A 19,411-nucleotide genomic window follows, 5' to 3' on the forward strand; every position below is an offset into this window, starting at 1 on the left:
TTTCCTCCATGAGTTATTATTGGCAAACGGGTTTCCACCGAGGAGCCAGCAGAATTGCAATTGTTTGCAGCTCATTTGCATACTATAGGTATTCGAATCTGAAAATGCTCCCACATTTATGGCTCGCGGCTAAAATGGCTTACTTTTCGGCTAAGCGCAATTAGTAGCGTCTTATCAGCCATACAAATAAGGTATACTTTACGGGGAGTCATGTGTAGCCAATTAAAAAAACTTGTGAAATTTCGGAATGACAATGAGTCATCTTAATGTTTCTTATACACCCTGAATGGATTGTTTATGATCTTTTATAACCTCTATAAACTCCAGACAAGACTTTTCTTTATTTATTGCTTAATACCGTTGAAATATTTGTTGTATTTGAACATGTGCACTAGCCGCACATTAAACCTTTAATTTCAGGGAATGCTTTAGAAGCTAGCCCTTCTTCGTATTTAAGTCATTATATAGAAAGCACGTTATAAAAAATATTGTAAGTTGCTTGTAATACACCCCTTGAATTTATTATTTATTGTAATTACACCCTGTAAATATTTTTGTAATTCGTACTACTGGTTGTGGTATCAATGCAACTTAATTACCTGTTTACTCAACCTCAAGATAACAATACAATATGCAACTTCCTGTATGGTTTTACAATGCATTTTATTGTACTTTTTCGTGGTCTTACTTACAATTTTGGTCGCCCGTTTCCATAACTGTTCAAAAGCGCGTTCATTACAATTTCAAAGAAAATCGACGTACTCAAAGTAATCTCAACGATTTTTAATCGCCAGTTAAAATTAATTACATTCGCATTTTTGATAATGGAAATTAAGTCATCACTAATTTGGGAACTGTTAAAACTCCGAGTGGATTAACAAGTAGCTCTTGAAATTTAGTTGATATGTGTTGTTTGAAAATAGAAAATAATTGTAGAACTAAAAATTGTTCAATAAAAATGGGTTCTTTGAAATTTGGCAATTTTGTAAAATTGTTAAAAGTTAAGATTTTTAAGCTATCAAAGTTTTCGTCTTAAAAACATTGTGTCTAAAACTGCATCGATCACCATCTTGTGAATTCTAATTTTGCGATGCATAAGCCTTTGAAAATTTGCCGCTGCTCTTGGTATATGGTAATTTTGCCCAAACATGCTCGCAACCGGCTCCTGAGGTCTTTTCTTAATTTCGGATGAAACAATGCGCATAGGAAGATATTGCTGGATGTTCGGGATGGGAGGTGCATGGAAGAGGGCAAACCGTGTCGTTGAAACGAACGAGAATCGAATTTATGGTCTAACAAGCGCTGTCAAAATGTGAGAATTGAGTGCCTGCGCCGAGGTCCTGGAGCTGCCAGGACGTGTCCTCCATTCCCTGGGCGCAGATGCTTGCTAGACATTTGCATCTCGCATATAAATCGCATTAGCAGCACGCAATTACTAGACCTCGACACATGGGCACACGAAATGCGGTTTGGGCCTGTATTTCCGTGCAGTAAAACCTGAAACACTGATAGTTTCTTCCCCCGCCTGAATTTTGTACTTTGCCGATAAGAAATTATCTGAGACAATGTCATTAAGGGGTATGGCTTTAATTTACGCTTCTTTATAAATAGTTCAGACCGCGGTGACAATGGCAGCGTAGATCAATAAAACCGATCTAATCGCGTCAGTCGGTGGCTGATATATGAATAAATATATATACATATCACAATTGACCAAGTACATAGTCTACCTGATTTTGGATCACAGCAAAATGGGGCACTTGTACATAATGTTGATCTTATCGATGTCCTTGGAGCTAAGACCCACTCGCTGTCCAATTACCGCACTGGAATCTAGGGGAACTATAGTATCCTCGCCGTTGATAGAGAAGGCTCCTGGTCGATAATGAAGACAGCTATCGTAGTCGTAACCAACTTCGAAATCGGTCACGACTGTGTCGGCATACTTTTGGAAATTGAATTCCTTGCCCGGCACTATGTTTTCGTAGATCACGTTTATAAAATCATCTCGAATGGACGAGCTCTGTTGGTGATAGAATCCCAAGGCGTGCATAAACTCATGCAGGATCGTTCCGGGCCGGAAACAGCCTTCGCCGAGCGGGTATATTTCCAGATTCATTTCCTGCGGGGCACCTTGGTAGCCGACGGCAGTGTAGCATCCTCCAGACTTGGCCGTAACCGTCAAATAGGCCTTATCCTCATCGGTGGCTTCCCTAAACCTCAAACAAGTGTGCAGCTCCAAGGTATCGATGCCAGTTTGGATGGCCTTCTTGTGCGCCGTGTCAAAGTCATCTGATATCCTGTAGACCACCACATTTCCAGGCCATCTCTTTTCCGTGTTGATAAGGCCATTGCGAGCCTTGGGAGCACCCTGCTCCAGATTTCTTTGTTGCTCCTCCGTTAGCATCATATCACCCTCGACAAATCCACCTGCCTCCTCCGGATCGTAGACACCTGCTGGCAGGGGTTTGCCAGAGTTAAGCACCACTTGCAGCAGAAGAACATATATTATTCCAGACCTCGACATCTTGCCAGTTGAGTTCCTCGAACTAGACTAATAAAGTGGCCACGGAGAACGGCTACCTAAATATAAAACACGCAGGAAGGCTGCCCATACAACTTAGATTAGATACAAAAAGGCAAAAACTTTTTCGCAAATTGATAAAGACAATCGAAACGTCCAATTAGATCAAGGTTTATGGTATATCACCATTTTGTGAGGCGCCCATGTGAAAACCTTCCATTAGTCATGTAAGTTTTCGATAAATATCTCTAAAATACGTCACGGGTTGTCTCTTGGATTGCCGCAATTCACAATGATAGATAGGGAATTATATGTAGAAATCAGAAATTCAAGTGGAGTAGTGATTGGATTCTTAAGTGCCGAACAAAATACCAAAAACAATTATAAATAATTTAAACCACTGCTACCCAAGTATGAGTAATTCCCCCAAAATCGTCATTTGATTACTGATTATTACCCAACAACGACGACACGCGTAATCGTTCTGCTGAACACAAGAGTTTGCTTGGCTGCCCAAAAGGTGTTCAAATTCAAAGCCTTATCGCAATACAACGTTCTCTTCGCTTCTCCACACTGGGAACTACATGATAAGCCTTGAAGGCAGAAAACATGACAATCAATGGGTTCTCAATTGCATGCTCAATAGGAAAGAGACTGACGTGCCATCGCACTCGAAAAATTAAAAAAAAAATTGACCGCAGCCGTAAGTAATATATTTAGTCAAACAATTAGAAAAAGACTTTGCTCGACTATTACCAGAATACCTATAAATTTTGCTTAATTCAATTTCAAAGCAAAAATGACAAATTTTATGACTAATTCAAATATATTTTGCCTAAACATGATCAGGGCATCTATACATTTTGTTCAACTTGCGAATATCCTTTTCGCTCATATAAAATCGTTGCCCCATATTTTCGGCTCCTTCGCGGAGGGGCACAATTGTGGGTTGGCCATTCCTGGAAAAGGCCCTTGGCACATAGTGCATAACACTTTCATAATCGTAGCCTTCGTCAAAGTCGTGCCACGCTGTAGAATTATCGTTGTTCACGAAATTGATATTGTACTGCGGATTTATATTTTTCCACTGGATGCTGACGTATTGGTCCCGATTTTGGGACACATGCTGATGTTCGAAGCCCAAAACGTGAAGGAGCTCGTGGATAATGGAACCGATGCGAAAGCAGCCTTCGCCAAGTGGGTAAATCTCCAGATTTACCACCTGTGTCTTATTCCTATAGCCCAAGTGAACGGTATTGCAGCCCAAACCTTTTGACGTAATGACGAGCGCCATGGGAAAATCCATTTCAGTAGCTGGCTTGAAAATAACGCATGAGTTTTCCTCTATGATGGAAATGGCTCTAAGAATTTCCCGATAATGACTGTCGGCTTCAAGATTTATGTCAGGATAGGTCAGATCTTATGTGATATACAGAACATACCAAATGCATCATCTTCAATCATATATGGTACAGTGCGATTGGGCCAGTGATAAATCTGATTGACAATTCCGTTTCGAGTACGAATTGGATGAGCTTTTATGTCCCCCTGATAAAATCCGGCAAGCAGCTCCGGATCCTTAAAGAGTTCACTAAAAACAGTAGGAGTGAACAAAAAAATCACACCCCATATCTGCGGAAACATGGTGGAGACAGGAAACAAACTGAACGCTTCATTAACCCATGCCAGTTTTACTGTATACCATGACTGGTCTAGTGGGTATATTTAATTCGACATGCCTATAGAGAAAGAGAACGGGAGCAATTATATTATCCAACTTTTAACTAGATATTTATATTAGATAACGTACATTAGATACCACGCTAGGTTTCTTATATAAATGTATATATACAACTTTTATTAATAATAGGAATTATGGGAAATATTCTTTTAGGAATGTATAGCATATCCTAACTGTGCGCATTCTCGGGAATCCACGATTTTCTATCTGGTAGAGTATATATATTGTCGCTGGATCACTGTTTATTCTTTTCGTGAAATAAAAAGTGATTTTTCAGTTACTTTATATTTATATTTAATGCCTGAAAGAAGAATTGCACAAATGTTCAAATATTATTTGCATACTTTCAGGTGTAGAAGCTTAAATTGAATCTCTTCAATTTATTCTGGAAGCTTTGAAAACTCCTGGTTACCCACTTAAAAGAATTCAGTAACATGTAAGCAAACCGACTCGTTAATGTTTTAAAACGACTCAAGTATTTAATAAATAAACATGAATAAAATTCGGTTAAAGCATCTATATTTGCGTTATGATCTCTTTCTATTTATTACACCTGCCTGGGGCACTTGTACATGACGTTAAGTTTGTTAATATCCGACTGGGTCATTTGCAATCGCTGCCCCATAAGTTCTTCGGCACCTTCCTGTAGCGGCACAATGGTCATCTCTCCGTTTTTAGAGAACGCATAAGCGGTGTAGTGTAGTACACTGGAGTAATCATAGGGTTCTCCGTAGTCCTCGACGGTTTCATTGTCGTACTTGTTGAAGTTGCCCTCAGTGCCCTCAGTTATGTTTTCCTCAGCAATTCGGACATAGTCATCGCGATTCCAGGTGCTTTGCTGGTGATAGAAGCCAAGGGCATGCAGGAACTCGTGGACAATTGTTCCCAGACGGAAGCAGCCGGTGTCCAGAGCGTAGGTCTGCAGATTCAGCTGCTGAACCCGGTTGCGATAGCCAACATACGAGTAACATCCTCCAGCCTCCGAGGTAACATTCACATAATATTCCTGATCAGTGGTGGCCTCCTTGAAGACCAAGCAAGAACTTTGTTCTATTATGCGAATACCTCTTAGAATATGGTTGCGATGCTCGGTGTCTGAATGAAAATTGTTATGAAGTTAGGTAAGGATTATTACAGTCCGATTGCCTTACCAATATCGCGATTGATGTAATAATAGACAATGCGGTTTGGCCATCTGAAGGTTTCATTGCGAAGTCCGTTCCTTCCCTCCGGACTGGGCACCATGTCGCCTTCAATATAGCCAGCTGTCAGTTCAGGATCGGTTTCTATCCTGTTCTGTGTGGTGGGAGCTGCCGAGCAGGAGCTGGCCAAGAATATGACCACTAAAGTTAAGGCCCAGGTCTTCATGTTGATGGCTCTGCGATCAGCAAGTTACTGTTTGAGGCGCCTAGCTTATGGTGACAAAGAGGTATAGTTAGCTATTGGATAATTTATGACATTTGCTACAGTTAAGTTTTTACGATCAGACAAATTGCCCAATGGTCAGCGTTATGATGTTATCTTATCGGCGAATGATGCCTGCGAAAGTATAATCTCGTATACGTAACTTTAATTCACGGTTTCTTCTTAAGAATGTTTGGAATTCCCAGGGCCAATGAGATAAGATCTAGATCTATTCTTATATAGATATTTAGGCAATTATATTGCCATGAATCGTTGAATTGTATAGTAAATGGATATTCTAGACTTGCACATTCCTAACTGTAATTTATCATCATTTATTTGAGAAAATTTGTAAACTCTGAGCTCAACACAGCACACGTAAGTAATATTTCTTCGATTCCCATATAACAAAAGCTAACAAACCATGTCCTCTCCCTTTGCGCAATTTCATCTTGCAACACCCCAAGACTCAATCAAAATTACAACGCCTTCCCACCCCGAAATAAAGAAAATCAGTGTCAAAATTAATCCGGAAGCAAATGACAACGACGAGCATTCTCCTAATTGCATTTGTCAACACAAAAAAGAGATTATATTTATATATCGCGAGTAAAGGTGACAATAATAGAATGAAATTTATCATCATTACGATGCTGTAGAAATTTCCAAACAGAAATATGATAAAAAAAACTCATTCTTTGACGGTGGGGCATTTGTAGATGGCATTTAGCTTTCTGATATCGGTTTCACTCAGCTCCAGCCTTTGGCCAATTACATCCTCCTTTCCCTCCTCCAAAGCCAATATTGTCCTCTCGCCATTCTTGGAAAATGCATAGGGACCATAGTGCATTACGCTGCCATAGTCGTATTTCTCACCAAAATCATTGACGGTTTCCTCGGTATATTTATCAAAGTTAAACTCCATGCCTTCGGTGATATTCTCCTCCACAATTTGGACATAATCATCCCGATCGGCGGCACTTTGCTGATGGAAAAATCCAAGGGCATGCAGGAACTCATGCACTATCGTATACAAACGGAAACAACCGACGCCTATTTCATTATTCTGGAGATTCAGTTGTTGAACGCGATTCAGATAACCGATGTAGGAGAAACAACCGCCCTCCTCGGAGGTCACATTTACATAATACTTCTGATCAGTGGTGGCCTCTTTGAAGGTCAGGCATGAAATGGATTCGATTTTCTGAATAGCGCTCACGATGTGGTTACGATGTTCTTCATCTATTGCGATAAAATATTATAGTTTTAAAATATATTTGATATTCAATACATACCAATATAGCTATTAATATGGTAATAAATAATGCGATTGGGCCATCTATAGGTTTCGTTGCGCCAAATATTTCTCGAGGATCCACTGGGCACCATATCACCCTCAATATATCCAGCTGTCAGCTCCGGATCGGTTTCTATCCGTATGGATGGAGCTGCCCAAGCGACGTTGACTACAACCAGAAGTAGAAGTAATATACTGTAATAGCACATATTGGCTGCTAGACTTCCCATTCAATACTGTTTGGGCAGTTCAATGCACGAGCGTTGTTCAATTCCGCAGCCGTAGTTAATCTTTAGTATTTATGATTTTTCAAATTAGTAGTGCCGTTTTTAAATGATATCTAATCATTTGTAGGACGGTAGGAAAGGTAAGCAGCAATTACGTTTATAATCTCGGGCAATTGAAAGGAAAATATTAAATTGTACTAGTTTGGCAAAACTTACAAATTTTAATTTATAGAGTCCAATTGTACTTTCTTGGAGAACATATAATATGTTTTAACATAAATATTATTGATACTATATTCTATGTACTCTGAATGCTTTTATTGCTTAACCAAGGTACAGTATGCAAATAAATATGGTTTCATAAAAATCAAATAATTATAAGCTTAAACAAACTAATAAATATAAAACCTTCAAAACAATAATCTCTGATATGTTGCATGCTTTTTACTTAATCTGGAGAACTTTACTTCACTGAAACAAAAATAGCACATCTCTATAAAAAATCACAATTGATTTAAAAGATTTGTTTATAGCCGCAATTGCTCTTTAAAGTAATTCATTCTTTGTGTTCTGTAAGAATAAATGCATTTTTTCTGTTCTGAAAATGTATAAAAGCCGCTTGCTCCTAGCAATGTTATATCAGTTCTGAAATGCATTACCTTGCACTCGCTGTGATTTTTGGACTTGGGTCTTCGGCTAACGGTCGTCCTTCCATCAAACTTCAAGAAGACGACATCATACTAATTTCAGAACAACTCCAATATTTTGAAGGAAATCTAGAAGGTCGTGTTGTAAAATCATGGTCAGAATATTACTGGAAGGGAAGAACGTTGGTCTACAGTTATGCCGGAGGATTTTGTAAGTAAACTGTTTAAGAAATTCTGAGCAGTTCTTAAAAGTTCTATCTTATATTTTATTTTGATCATAGCTTCCTTGGATATTGCAAGTATTGAAAGTGCAATGGCAGAAATATCATCGAAAACCTGTGTGAAATTTCGCCGAACGGAATACAAGAGGGAGCCACAAGTAGTTATACAAAAAGAGGGTTCAGGATGCTGGTCGTATGTAGGATATTTGGGAAGAGCAGACCAGACCCTCAATCTAGGCAGTGGTTGTATGTCCAATAGGACTATTCAGCATGAACTTCTTCACGCCTTAGGCTTCTTTCACACACACAGCGATCCGCAGCGGGATAAATATGTGAGGATCCAAACCGATAACATCAGATCCGGTCATGAACATAACTTTCAAAGGCTTCGTGCCAATGGAGTGACAAATTATGGATTTGGCTACGACTACGACAGCATTATGCACTATGGTCCATTTGCTTTCTCCAAGAACGGACAGTCGACAATTGTTCCTTTGAAATCCCATGCGAAAATCGGTCAGGCAACGCAAATGAGTCCAAAGGATGTGCAAACACTGAAACGCATGTACTGCTAATTTTATTATCTTTCGATAAATATCACAACAATTATAACACTGTGCCCTGGATGTCTATGAAATAAAAGAAATAATATAAATCGTAACTGAATGCTTTGTATGCCGAAATGCATCTCCTATTAAATTTGACTTGCTTCTTTAACGTTAGGATACAAAAAAGCAGTGTAATGGTGTTAATTTCATATACATAGCCAGACTACATCCTCTCGAAGTAATCGCAACATTTGCAATTCTAACGAGCTGTTGCACTTGACAGGAAACTACAGTCTCCCGCCCCGAAAAACTTATTCCACAAACCGGTTAATCTGGAAAACAAAAACGTAGAGGAAGTGTTTGCCTTTGCCAGCAACTAAAAATTGAATATTTAGTGGTCGTAATTAAAAATTAGCGCGCCAGGCAACTAACCATGCGACCGCGCACCTACAGCTACCCACCTAACGGCTGAGTCCTTCCGTATAATCCCAGGACTAACTATCTGCGTAGACCGTCCCGTGTTTTCGGCCCTCTATCTCTCTCACACAAGGACTGGCATATACATATATTTGGTTTTTTAATGGCACAAATTGCACTAAAGCCAAAGCTCCTCCAGAGCTACCTGCCCACAAAACGGAAGTCGTAAACATTTAATTTATGCAAGCAGTGCATTCGCTTTTTTAGTTGCAACTAAAGATGGGCTAACGTCATCCAGTATGGAATAGGTGGCTAAGCTTTTGTGTTGCTGGCGGCTTTATCAACATTTGAGTTTGTTGCCTTTGCGACAGGACATTTTAAATGTATACTTACCTCAACAGATAATTTTACGAGGGTGTTAAGTCTTAAGAACATAACGAAATAACTAAAATCGTCCAAGAGCGAAAGCTTAAGTTTAGGTATTGGCGATGATCATTTTCAGACTGAGAATGAGACGATTTTCAGTCGATTTAAGGTTAGACTGCCATGCAACCCTCAACTCAATTAAATGTACTTTTTATAAAATGTTATCACAGGCCAACGCGATTACTACGCTCTCAAGTCATAATGCCCTGGGAATTTTCAGCTTTTTATTTTGAGAAAATATTGCTGGCATAATAAAGAGAATTTAATGGGTTAAGGCGGCCACTAGGACGCCTGGCCATCAACTTTTCGCCAAGAGCAGTAAAAAAGTCAGCAGGCTGGAGCTCGGCTTTCTTTTCGCTTTCTTTTCCCGGGCTCTTTGTATTGTGCTTAACCCCTCGCTCTTCTTGCGATCGTTCTAATTTTATGACATTCTATTTTCATGCATAGCAAACGAGACGCATGTGTGGGTGGTTTGGGGGTAGTGGGTGGTTTTGGGTGGTTTTGTGGGCGGGCGAGTGCAGCCATAGCCATTTCATAGTCAGACATGAATGCTGCGCTTTGTTGCCCTGCTACGCCTTTGTTTGTATTGCCCTCAGGGGTAAAGTTTTTAGGATAATAACTTCCTGCGACTTTACGAGCCAAGGCAAAAGCCAAAAACCCACCAGCAGCAGCGGCAACTAAAGGGAAATGAGAATACTTAAGCAGAGTACACTGCAATAAAGGTTACTGGTACTTAGTGACAGCATTTAAGCATACAGCTTTACTTAAACTATTTTATAGATATATTTTGGACAGCCTTTGAGTAACATAATTGTTGGTAAAATACTACCATTCTGTGTAAAACAGTGCCATATTAAGAAATCAATTTATAATTAGCTTATTTAATTAATTTTAATATTATTAAGTAGTATTTCAGCTATTTTAAATTACCAGAAAATCTAACTTAAATGAAAAACTCTGTTGAAACTCACAATTTTTTAGGAGTGCAGCAGAGGAACTGCATATGAACAACGTGGCGAAGGCAAGCCCTGAAAAATATCTCAAGACCTCCACTTAAAGCAGCCAGCGAGTAAAAGCAAAAGCAAATGCCAACACATCAGCGGTGCTAAGGGTGGATGAGCTGGCAGACCGCAGAAACTTTTGACGCTGACGACAGGCGGAAAGCCTGCGGAAAGGTCCTGACAAGCTAACGTTTTTCAAGCTAAATTTAAATATTTTAGTATGAGAAAATCTGGAAAATATTAGGCTTTTTCAAACAACTAAAAATAATTTTTTCTTTAGTTGTGTATGGGCTCTTGAAATTTAAGTACTTACTATAATTACAAAATATCATTCTATTCACCTTGCTTATAAAAAAAAGGTATGCTTTTTTCCACTTTATGGGAATATCCAGTTCATGATAATCATGGTGGGCAACACTGCTGAGAAATAAGGCGGCGTGTAAACTGGTGGGAGTTGGCGTTGCGGTGGCATATTAAAGACAGACAGCTGTAGTAGGAGCAGCACCGTCGTGGCTGTGGGCATAATCTCAGACATAATTACACACACAACTCACAGGACCTGGGCAAAGGAATGCGAATGCCAGGACTCGGAGCCTTATTCTGATTCTGGTTCCAGGACTGACAAATGCAGTCACACATGAATGGACTTTTCTTTGGACTTCTTTCTTATTCTAGGTTGTTTTTACTTTTAACGGGGCCAGGGGAAAGTTGACTTAAAGGTGAAAATACCTCACCGCCACCTATTTTCCCAAGAGGACTCCTCACGAGAGGTCAAACTTTTAAAGTGCATTTAAAATTAATTAAGCATACGACGTGTTGCCAGTTCAGAAAGTATTGCATGACAGGTACTGGAATTAAGAAGACTCCATGCTGCTTTATATAGCAATTAACAAGTTTTTTTCGCTTGCAGCTGTAATTGATTTAAGGCCTTGGAATCAATGTTTAATCTCTCGATGTGCCAGAATTCCTGACTTACATTATTCGCATGCTGTTGCTCCATGCGCGGCTTGAAAAGTTTAGACACAATATCGCTAATGATAATTACAAGCTAAAAACTTTTTCAGCATTTACTTAAGCCCCACTATGCATTTGAGCATTTGGCCTTAGCTGCAGTTGGCAACGCAACACAAGCACAAATATAAAATTTCCAGTGGTTAGCACAAAAGTTCAGCAAAGCCAGAGGGAATGATAAGGGGTTGGGAGTCCATAACTGGAATATTTTAGCTCCCCCCAAATTCTCGTCTACCCCCGGACTGTCTGTTCTAATTAAACGTTATTATTTCGACTTGCAGTCAATGCATAGTACGGTCCAGTAGTTGAGTGGCGACTGTGAATAAATGCGGTGTATTTGTGGTCTTCATTGAGCATTTAGTTATTTCAAACACGAATAGTTGTTATAATTTGACAACTGTGTCTTTTTTTCATTCATTAGGCTATTTAAATTGTCCAATTAAAATTTTTTATTATACATTTTATTGAACAGTAGGCGACAGTGTTTTTTATTACTTTTGAGGCAGAACCAAATGTACCAAATTTATTGAATTATTTAAAGCTAGTGAACTGAAGAATTGTATTCCTGGATAGTGAGTACTTTGAGCGTCGTAAAACAAACCCATTTCCCATCTATATTCAGGATAAATAAAACTCATTAGTCGTCAAGATAGGCAGCTAGTTAGAGTGCCAGCACCCAGCCCAGTCGAACAACACGGTGCTAATGAAGTACAAATTGGCTAATGGGGCGGGTCGAAGCCCTAAATCGACGACCATGGAGACGTCGACAGGGTCTAATTATCAATGAGCGCGGCGCCTGTCGAAGTTCGACTTCCTCTTATGAGGGAGTTATGGGCGGAAGATAGAGACAGCCTAAGCTCGGCAACAGCGGTGCGAGCGGGATGCATGGCCTTTTTATGTGAAAACTTTTGTGCATTTTCATGGCGAAACTTTAATGGATTAATTTACCAAAATGTTCGTGCCAGAGGAAATTGAAACATAGTGGGTGCAGGAGCAGGGCAGCGCGGGAAGAGGCTCCACTGAAGTTGAAGATTTATGGCTTACGCCAGAGACGCCATCCAAGCCCGGCTTAATGGCCGCTGATCATTTCCAGAGATGGCAAAACATGGAAAGCTGAAAATTTATATTTTTTTCTGGCTCTTTGCGTTTTGGAATGCTTGCGATATTCTAATTTCATTACCCACCAGCAGTGGCAAAAGTTTTATTAACTTTCTGCAAGTTTTTGCTGCACAGAAATCATGAATATTTTATTGCATATTTCCAGGCGCCTCCAACACCCACATACACACATTCTCACATGCTCACGCATTCCCACACACACACACACACTGACACGGAAAAAGAGCAAAGGAAAAGTCAATGATGCGTGTAAGCCAGCTCCTTTTATCAATTTAATTTAATTAAAATTAATTCACCAATAATTGACTTTTAATATGCAATCATTTGTATCAGCGGACTAGAGTCGCAGAAGGAGGCAGTGTGCCATTAAAAAAAATGTGAATTATTTAATTGCTCATTTGTCGTCGCTGCATCGAAGTGAGGAATGTGAAGTACGAGAAGGATGCCTGCAGAATCTGTGAAAGAGCTGACAGTGAAATGGTTTTGCACTCGTTTTTCACTTACTTTTAAGCCAGCCTGCAGACTAACGCGAAAATATTTTAGCCCTGTCACATAGAAGGGCTTGCTGTTCATCTCAATGGCCAAGTTAATGAGCTTTAGTAATCGCAGATTTTCGCTGGGATTTGTAGAGTACTGCAGGATTTGCTCCCAATGGGTAAGGTAGTACATTGTGCTGAGGGAATCCGTCTGTATGAAAAAAATAATAATAATATATACCAGAAATATATAGTTTGGCATACAGTAAAGGCCAAGTCGGAACCAATCTGTCCTAAAGAAAGCAGCTCAACTGTCTTAGCACCAAACCAAATCGCATAGATGTAATTAGCCATAGGATTCTGTTGGAAATATTAAAAATGTCATTAAAACCTATAGTTGTTTTTATTTTTTACATAACTTTCAGAGTTGAAATAATATTTCTATTGTTTTTTGCTTACCGTATAAGCCTTAAAAGAAAGAGCACATAAAAGGCCCGCAGCGAATGCAAACATAATAAAAACCCGCACAGTATACTGAGCCTCCAGCTGCTGGCCAAACTGATTTAGAGCCACATTCTTTCGGAGAGTTTTTGTAATTAAAACCTTTAGCTGTTTGGCCATATGCGGACGGTCCCTTGCAACTAATATCTTTTCAATGGCCAACTGCAAGTCCCTCTTGAGCAACATATAACTACCATTTAGGTGGACAATTAGTTCACACAACAAATTCGTCTCCCCGAACATCATGGTATCTATTACAATGCCAACCCATACGTTTGTCAAAAGCAGTGGCACAAATATGTACAAGGGATCCGAATCGAACGGAAAGATCATAGAGTATAGAAAATCTTTGCTTTGGTTAATGATGGAAAAAACGGGTGCGATTAGATACAGAGAGATAACTGCACCGTACATGGCCGAAACTAATCTGTTAATTATCATCTTTCCATCCACTTTTCGAAACATTTCGGGTTCCTTACGGGGATCAATATAAATATTTGCGTAGAATATTTCTAAAAACTTCTGAAGCTTCTCGAAGTGCAGTAGAATGTGAAGACTTCTAAATTGAGCCTCCACGAGGATTAAATACGTTGGCATTCCTGTGAGAAAGGCATCCAAATTCCGATTACTTGCCTCGAAGCGCAAGTACCTCAGCTCTGCATCGTTGTGTTGCATAAAAACCAAGGACATCGCAACAGCTAGAACCTTGTCCAGATATCGGCCCCATTTCCCTGTGCTCGGATCCAATGGCCAGAATATGTGATTTAACCGAAAAACCGCCAAGGGCCAAGCCAACTTTACTTTCTGACCATCAGCGAACCGGGGCACGTAACGAACCATTATGGAGTGAAGACTGTTGAATAATGGCTGCTCTCCTCCGACTTATATATGCACCAGGGATTAGACGGGAGCACAGACGATGACAGTTTCTCAACTTTTAAATGAAGTCTCCCATGCGTGCAATGGCTCAATTAAGTTATTATCCTCCAGTTTCAAGCCAAACGGAAACATTTGAAAGTCTCACATTAATATTGCCTCATTTACGATGTAATGGCTTGTCCTCGTATAATTGAGCCAACTTTCAGGACCACCACTGGGGAATTGGAGCTTATTGGGAGGGTTATTAAGCGCAGGTAATGATGTAAGCAACGGTAAACAATCCAATTAAATGCATAAACTTATTTAAAATTATTGTTATTCAAAACTTTTTATGTACATATCTGATTTTTGGGTGCACTTAATAATGAAGGTTTCATTTGGGGCATGCGATATTCGCAGGCTATGCACGTTAATTCTGTCTTTAACATTACAACATTACTATGTAACTAAATTAATATTTTATGTTATCCATTCACCGCAGTAAAGCAAATTATATTAGTGTTATATTTACACATTTACAAACATAAACATGCCAAGTTTGATTCATTATTCCACATTTAATGAGCACCAAACCATCATTAAAAGTGATTGTTTTTATTATTTAAAAAAGCATTCAGCTGCATACAGCACATAGCAAAAATTGGGAAACTGCAAAAACAAGAATAAATTTCCGTATCAATTACTAACCGTTCACGAATTTCTGTCATTTAAAGCATTGTTAATTCGTGACACATTTTTGCACGTTTTATACAGCCAACATTTCCGCAGACTCCCTTCTGACAACTGCTGGATGAAAAACTCACTTAACAAATTCATAAAAATCAATTAATTCAAACGCGCAACTTTCGCACGCTTTTCCAGCTTTCGCAGCTTTCCCGGATTACTCCCAGCGATGCCATTTGTGCCGGTCCGCCTGCATCCGCTGCGGACCGCACTGGAGATAGTGGCAACAGTTTGTGTTATGAATATTTTAAGAGGCAGCCGTCTGTCTCTCGCTTGTCTAACCGAATAGAAAAACGACAATAAGGCAACAGGGCCACAACAGCGGGCTGAGGGCGAAATTTAAAGGACACCATCGAGCGACGAGGAGCTGGAGCCCCGGCGTAGAAACTGCAGTTTGCTCGCCACATTCATCTTAATTTCCTGTCACGACAATGACAACGAGGTTCGTTGCCTTGGTGGTTCAGTGGGTTGCTTTCGTGTGTAATGGCTGAAGTCCACTCCGCTCTGCAAAATCCCGACAATCCTGGACATCCAGCCAAGTGTGCGTCTAGCCAAGCGGCTGACCATAGTCCAGAAAACAACGAGAGCCACACATTTCACTTCCGTTTTGAATGCACTTTGCCGGCAAGGATACAATGTATTGTTTATGAGGCTTGTCGCCATGCTGACTTGACGTCGAAGTTCTCTAGTAGGCTAAGGTGAAAATAATGCACGATAAAGCCATCGTGGGAATATTTCTTATAAATTTAAATTACCATCGCCCCTTGTCGGATATTTCTCTTGGCAAAAGTTCAATTCTGTCAACACCAAAGAGCCAAGTATAGTATTTATAATGCAGCAAATTAAGTGTGCAAACTATTATAATGATATAAACACCCCAATTTAATAAAATAAGAGCAAATATTTATATTAAATAAACGATATTTGCTCTTTCATGCTTAAAATTCGATTGATTCTAGATTACAAATAAAACCTTCAATAAAAAATGTACTAAAGGCTTACCATTGTATAAAAAACTGTAACAATTGAGTACTTTGCAGAGCCACAATAATTCGGCTTTCAAAAGAACCTCCTTTTGTCTTTCTCTCTTTCAGAGTTCCGCTCATTTTTTCTCGTGTTGAGCGCTTTTTAAGCCTTTGTAGCGGCTGTTGCTTTGGCTTTAGCCTTGGCATCTGTATCTGTACAACTGTATCTGTAGCACGGCCCGAAACTGTGCCGACTTTGTGGACCATAGATGGAAGTGCTGGGCATCCTGGCGGATCCTTGTAGTTGTTGTGCGTGGCAGTGGCAATGCCAAATGCCGTCAAAAAGCAAAGGGCTAGAAGCGTTTCGGCCGGGCGTTTCGCATAAACAAGGGTGGCCGCTCTCGCACCCCGGCCACGCCCCCCAAACACCCTTGCCCAAAATCCCTTCCATCTCCCTTTGTACGAGGTCTCGGCCACTGCCACTGCCACCCAACTCTTTTGCTCGATGTTATCGCGTGCCACAGGATATTGCACTCTAAGCCAGTAGATGGCGTCATGTAAAGCTGGACAACATCCGATTAAAACTTTACGATGTGCGTGTGTCCGCCAGTTATACACCCCCTATATCTCCGCCTCGGTTTTTGTGTCTCCGTCTGCGAATGGGGGGCGTGGCACTGAAGGACGAGATTGGGAATGGAGGCGTCTCTCGTTGGTCAGCAAGTGGATAAATTCTCATTTACTGCTCTTTTAAGCATGCTGTTTTTGTCGCTTCTTCTTTTCCTTGGTTGGCCGTCTATACTTGTTGTGGAATTATTAGGGAATCGTGGACTTTAAGGGTGTTATACACATGTATGTATTGCTAAGCTGCAGATTTTTTAAAGAAGGGTATTTGGAATTTAAGCAGTTGTAAATGACAACGGGTAATTGTTATACTACACAGTTTGTTTAGTAACGACTTCTGTAAGACTGATTTGAAAAATGCGCTCACAACAGCCATAAGAAACTAGTTTTGACGTTTATTGAAGGTGTTATCATCAATAGGTAGGTATCAATAAGTCCACCCGCTGCCACCAGATTTCCGCTGTCGTTCAGTTTCAGCGTGTAAATTGTCCACTCGTTATGCGGTAGTGGGCGAGGGGCGGTGGGCTTGTTGGTCCTGCCGCAAGGGGTGGTGGTGGGCCAAGGACGAAGGACGGCTGAGTGGCAGGGTAATAGCGCGGCTTGTTAAACTGACCGCAAGCATTGTTTATCATTAAGTGCGGCCCATGGCCAGAAAGAGTGGGCCCTAGGATCGGGATCCGGCTAGTTCCTGGGTCAGCATGTGTCACATGACATATGCGCAACTGGAATGTACTGAGTGCGAGTGTTCCTCATCTACGGCCAAGCAATTTTTGTTGTTGTTTGGCTTACCCCCTTTTTTACTGCTCAAACATGTGTATTGCGGCCGCCTTGGGTTAATGGAGTCGTTAGTTATGGCCACTAAAAGCCAAATGAAAAGCTCAACTTTAAGCGCTCCAATGTTAAATAAAGAACATAAAATAAACTTAAAAGTTGTATTTTTTTTGCCATTTTCGGCAAGCAATTCGGCCATCCACCCTTTTGCAGCGAGTGCATGCAAAACTTTTGTAATTAGGAAGCAATGTCGGTCATTAGTGCGGGAACTGTTGGCCAAGAGCCGGGTTAAAGAGGGACAGGGATTCGGGAATGGGCACAAAAAGACGCCGGCAGTCAAAACAACAATGCAAATGTGCAGTGGGGAAAAACTGCAGAATTTACTTTCCACATGGAGGAAGATGGAATGCACTTTCAAATTTAGTGGGGGAATTTGACTCGAGATAATTAGGAAATTACCTAGGACGGTACCGCAATCTATTTCCCAGAAATATATAAAATATCATAAAATTAATTAAAATATATTTTATCATATACAAAAAACTTATTCATCATATGAATTTGAATCAGTTTGTATACAATGTAAAAGCTTTACTAGTGAATATATTTTTAATTATGAAATAATATTGATTATAATAAATTGGAAACCTTTTTAATATGTATTTTAATGGAAGTCCAACTACTCTTGAGCTCTACTCTTTGTTCTAAACTTTAGGCGGAATAGATAAAAGTATAGCGCTTCCTATCGGGCAGCATCGTTATTTAAGTGGCTTAAACTTATCCAATGTGTCCTACTTCAGCTCCATGTCCAAATGCCCAGTTAGCTCGGAACGGCATTGCAACAAAGAGAACCAACCTCTGCGGACCTTCGCGACAATGGCATTGAAGATGGCGACCAACAGTTCGGAGTGGATTTGTTCAGGAGTTGGATGGCAGGCACAATTGGACGTGCATCGAGCGTAATTTTAATAAAGTTTGAATGCAAAACTTTCCGATTTGAAATGCGCATAAAAGTTAACTATTTCCGACGGACCAGCCCGGCTGGCTATAGCTGAAAACTGAAAAATCCCGAGCGGCAAGAGCTGAGAATGTGTGGGAAAAAGTTTCCATTTTTGTTGCCCATTGCGGTGATCATACGATGGGAGGTGCAATGGAAATGGAGTGGGCCCACAGAGCCAACCCCTGACAAACAGCGGATGTGACGACGACTGGCCACGCCCACTCTGACTGACAGAAGGCGCCTTTGCAGTCGCAGTGGAAGTCTCAGTCGAAGACTCAGGCGCTATCGTCTGGCCATGGCCATAAATTAAAGCCAACAAACCAAGTGCGGAAGCAGATTCACTAGAGGGAAATGGGGGAAAGCGGACAAGTGGACTTTCAGCCATTACATCTTGCCATGGGAATGAGAATGGGTATGGGAAAGGGACTGAGCCTGGAACTGTGACCAAACGGAAGCGCAAGCTGAGCTGCTAAGTAGCCTCGAGCTTCGCTGGCTAACGATCAACTTGTCCAGTCGGAGAAAACTCAGACATCTCCTTAAGGGCATCTAATTCTTTTCCCCACAGGCATACAAATTGTCGCCTTGAAACATTGTACTTGTAGTCCCAAACATTTCTTGGGTTTTAGTAAGCAAACAATTGTTTTACAAAACATATAAATACAATAAAAGTAAATTAATAATGTATATTTTTGATTAAGTGATGTAATCCAGATCATATGCAAGACTATTCGTCCATATAAATACATATGATATGACTTGATTTTTTTTTTTTTTTGGCAGTGAGCTGCCCAGCAAGTTATTAAGAACCAGATCACCAATTTTTTTATAAGCTTACGAACAGCTTTTGGAAGTGCTTCAGGCACCCACCGTTTTCTGGGAAAATTCGCATTTT

The 19,411-nt window shown here is 40.3% G+C and overlaps 6 protein-coding genes and 1 long non-coding RNA gene across 9 annotated transcripts; 2 read left to right on the forward strand and 5 right to left on the reverse strand.

Moving 5' to 3' along the window:
• The first annotated feature begins 1,012 nt into the window (after positions 1-1,012).
• lncRNA:CR44865 (long non-coding RNA:CR44865) lies at positions 1,013-1,588 on the forward strand. Its single transcript, NR_124288.1, has one exon. It is a non-coding gene; the product is annotated as a long non-coding RNA:CR44865 (long non-coding RNA).
• CG15255 (uncharacterized protein) lies at positions 1,013-2,561 on the reverse strand. Of its 2 annotated transcripts, none has more exons than NM_001299029.1 (1): positions 1,013-2,561. In NM_001299029.1, exon 1 carries the CDS (start codon positions 2,525-2,527, stop codon positions 1,742-1,744), a length of 786 nt encoding a protein of 261 aa, NP_001285958.1. In that variant the 5' UTR covers positions 2,528-2,561; the 3' UTR covers positions 1,013-1,741. The 2 variants fall into 2 exon arrangements, with proteins under 2 accessions (NP_001285958.1, NP_609755.1); NM_135911.3 differs by having other exon boundaries at positions 1,574-2,561.
• A 774-nt stretch (positions 2,562-3,335) lies between these two features.
• Positions 3,336-4,177, reverse strand: Semp1 (Seminal metalloprotease-1). Its single transcript, NM_135912.3, has 2 exons — positions 3,967-4,177; positions 3,336-3,913 (listed from the first exon to the last, which is right to left on the reverse strand). The coding sequence occupies exons 1-2, from the start codon at positions 4,166-4,168 to the stop codon at positions 3,360-3,362; spliced, it is 756 nt and encodes a 251-aa protein (NP_609756.1). The 5' UTR covers positions 4,169-4,177; the 3' UTR covers positions 3,336-3,359.
• Positions 4,178-4,746: 569 nt separating this feature from the next.
• Positions 4,747-5,670, reverse strand: CG15254 (uncharacterized protein). 2 transcript variants are annotated; one of them, NM_001299030.1, is made up of 2 exons: positions 5,417-5,670; positions 4,747-5,360 (listed from the first exon to the last, which is right to left on the reverse strand). In NM_001299030.1, the coding sequence occupies exons 1-2, from the start codon at positions 5,631-5,633 to the stop codon at positions 4,813-4,815; spliced, it is 765 nt and encodes a 254-aa protein (NP_001285959.1). In that variant the 5' UTR covers positions 5,634-5,670; the 3' UTR covers positions 4,747-4,812. The 2 variants fall into 2 exon arrangements, with proteins under 2 accessions (NP_001285959.1, NP_609757.1); NM_135913.4 differs by having other exon boundaries at positions 4,790-5,360.
• Positions 5,671-6,198: 528 nt separating this feature from the next.
• Positions 6,199-7,193, reverse strand: CG15253 (uncharacterized protein). The gene is made up of 2 exons (NM_135914.2): positions 6,965-7,193; positions 6,199-6,911 (listed from the first exon to the last, which is right to left on the reverse strand). The coding sequence occupies exons 1-2, from the start codon at positions 7,173-7,175 to the stop codon at positions 6,361-6,363; spliced, it is 762 nt and encodes a 253-aa protein (NP_609758.1). The 5' UTR covers positions 7,176-7,193; the 3' UTR covers positions 6,199-6,360.
• Positions 7,194-7,838: 645 nt separating this feature from the next.
• On the forward strand, positions 7,839-8,757 carry CG11865 (uncharacterized protein). The gene is made up of 2 exons (NM_135915.2): positions 7,839-8,051; positions 8,122-8,757. Exons 1-2 carry the CDS (start codon positions 7,844-7,846, stop codon positions 8,634-8,636), a joined length of 723 nt encoding a protein of 240 aa, NP_609759.1. The 5' UTR covers positions 7,839-7,843; the 3' UTR covers positions 8,637-8,757.
• A 4,152-nt stretch (positions 8,758-12,909) lies between these two features.
• On the reverse strand, positions 12,910-14,400 carry Or35a (Odorant receptor 35a; the record flags this gene model as incomplete). The annotated part of the gene is made up of 4 exons (NM_165117.2): positions 12,910-13,038; positions 13,088-13,270; positions 13,324-13,419; positions 13,519-14,400. The coding sequence occupies 4 exons, from the start codon at positions 14,398-14,400 to the stop codon at positions 12,970-12,972; spliced, it is 1,230 nt and encodes a 409-aa protein (NP_723916.1). The 3' UTR covers positions 12,910-12,969.
• Between the last annotated feature and the right edge of the window lie 5,011 nt (positions 14,401-19,411).

This window comes from Drosophila melanogaster, chromosome 2L, assembly GCF_000001215.4.
Source record: "Drosophila melanogaster chromosome 2L".
NCBI classification, from domain to species: domain Eukaryota; kingdom Metazoa; phylum Arthropoda; class Insecta; order Diptera; family Drosophilidae; genus Drosophila; species Drosophila melanogaster.

Excerpts from the sequence above, each read along its gene's own strand:
- CG15254 (NM_001299030.1), bottom strand. The coding sequence starts at position 5,633 with ATGAAGACCTGGGCCTTAACTTTAGTGGTCATATTCTTGGCCAGCTCC. Across the intron at positions 5,361-5,416 it reads TTACATCAATCGCGATATTG|ACACCGAGCATCGCAACCAT; the intron begins GTAAGGCAATCG and ends ATTTTCATTCAG.
- CG11865 (NM_135915.2), top strand. The coding sequence starts at position 7,844 with ATGCATTACCTTGCACTCGCTGTGATTTTTGGACTTGGGTCTTCGGCT. Across the intron at positions 8,052-8,121 it reads CAGTTATGCCGGAGGATTTT|CTTCCTTGGATATTGCAAGT; the intron begins GTAAGTAAACTG and ends TTTTGATCATAG.
- CG15253 (NM_135914.2), bottom strand. The coding sequence starts at position 7,175 with ATGTGCTATTACAGTATATTACTTCTACTTCTGGTTGTAGTCAACGTC. Across the intron at positions 6,912-6,964 it reads CCATATTAATAGCTATATTG|ATGAAGAACATCGTAACCAC; the intron begins GTATGTATTGAA and ends TTATCGCAATAG.
- CG15255 (NM_001299029.1), bottom strand. The coding sequence starts at position 2,527 with ATGTCGAGGTCTGGAATAATATATGTTCTTCTGCTGCAAGTGGTGCTT.
- Semp1 (NM_135912.3), bottom strand. The coding sequence starts at position 4,168 with ATGTTTCCGCAGATATGGGGTGTGATTTTTTTGTTCACTCCTACTGTT. Across the intron at positions 3,914-3,966 it reads GATTGAAGATGATGCATTTG|CCGACAGTCATTATCGGGAA; the intron begins GTATGTTCTGTA and ends TAAATCTTGAAG.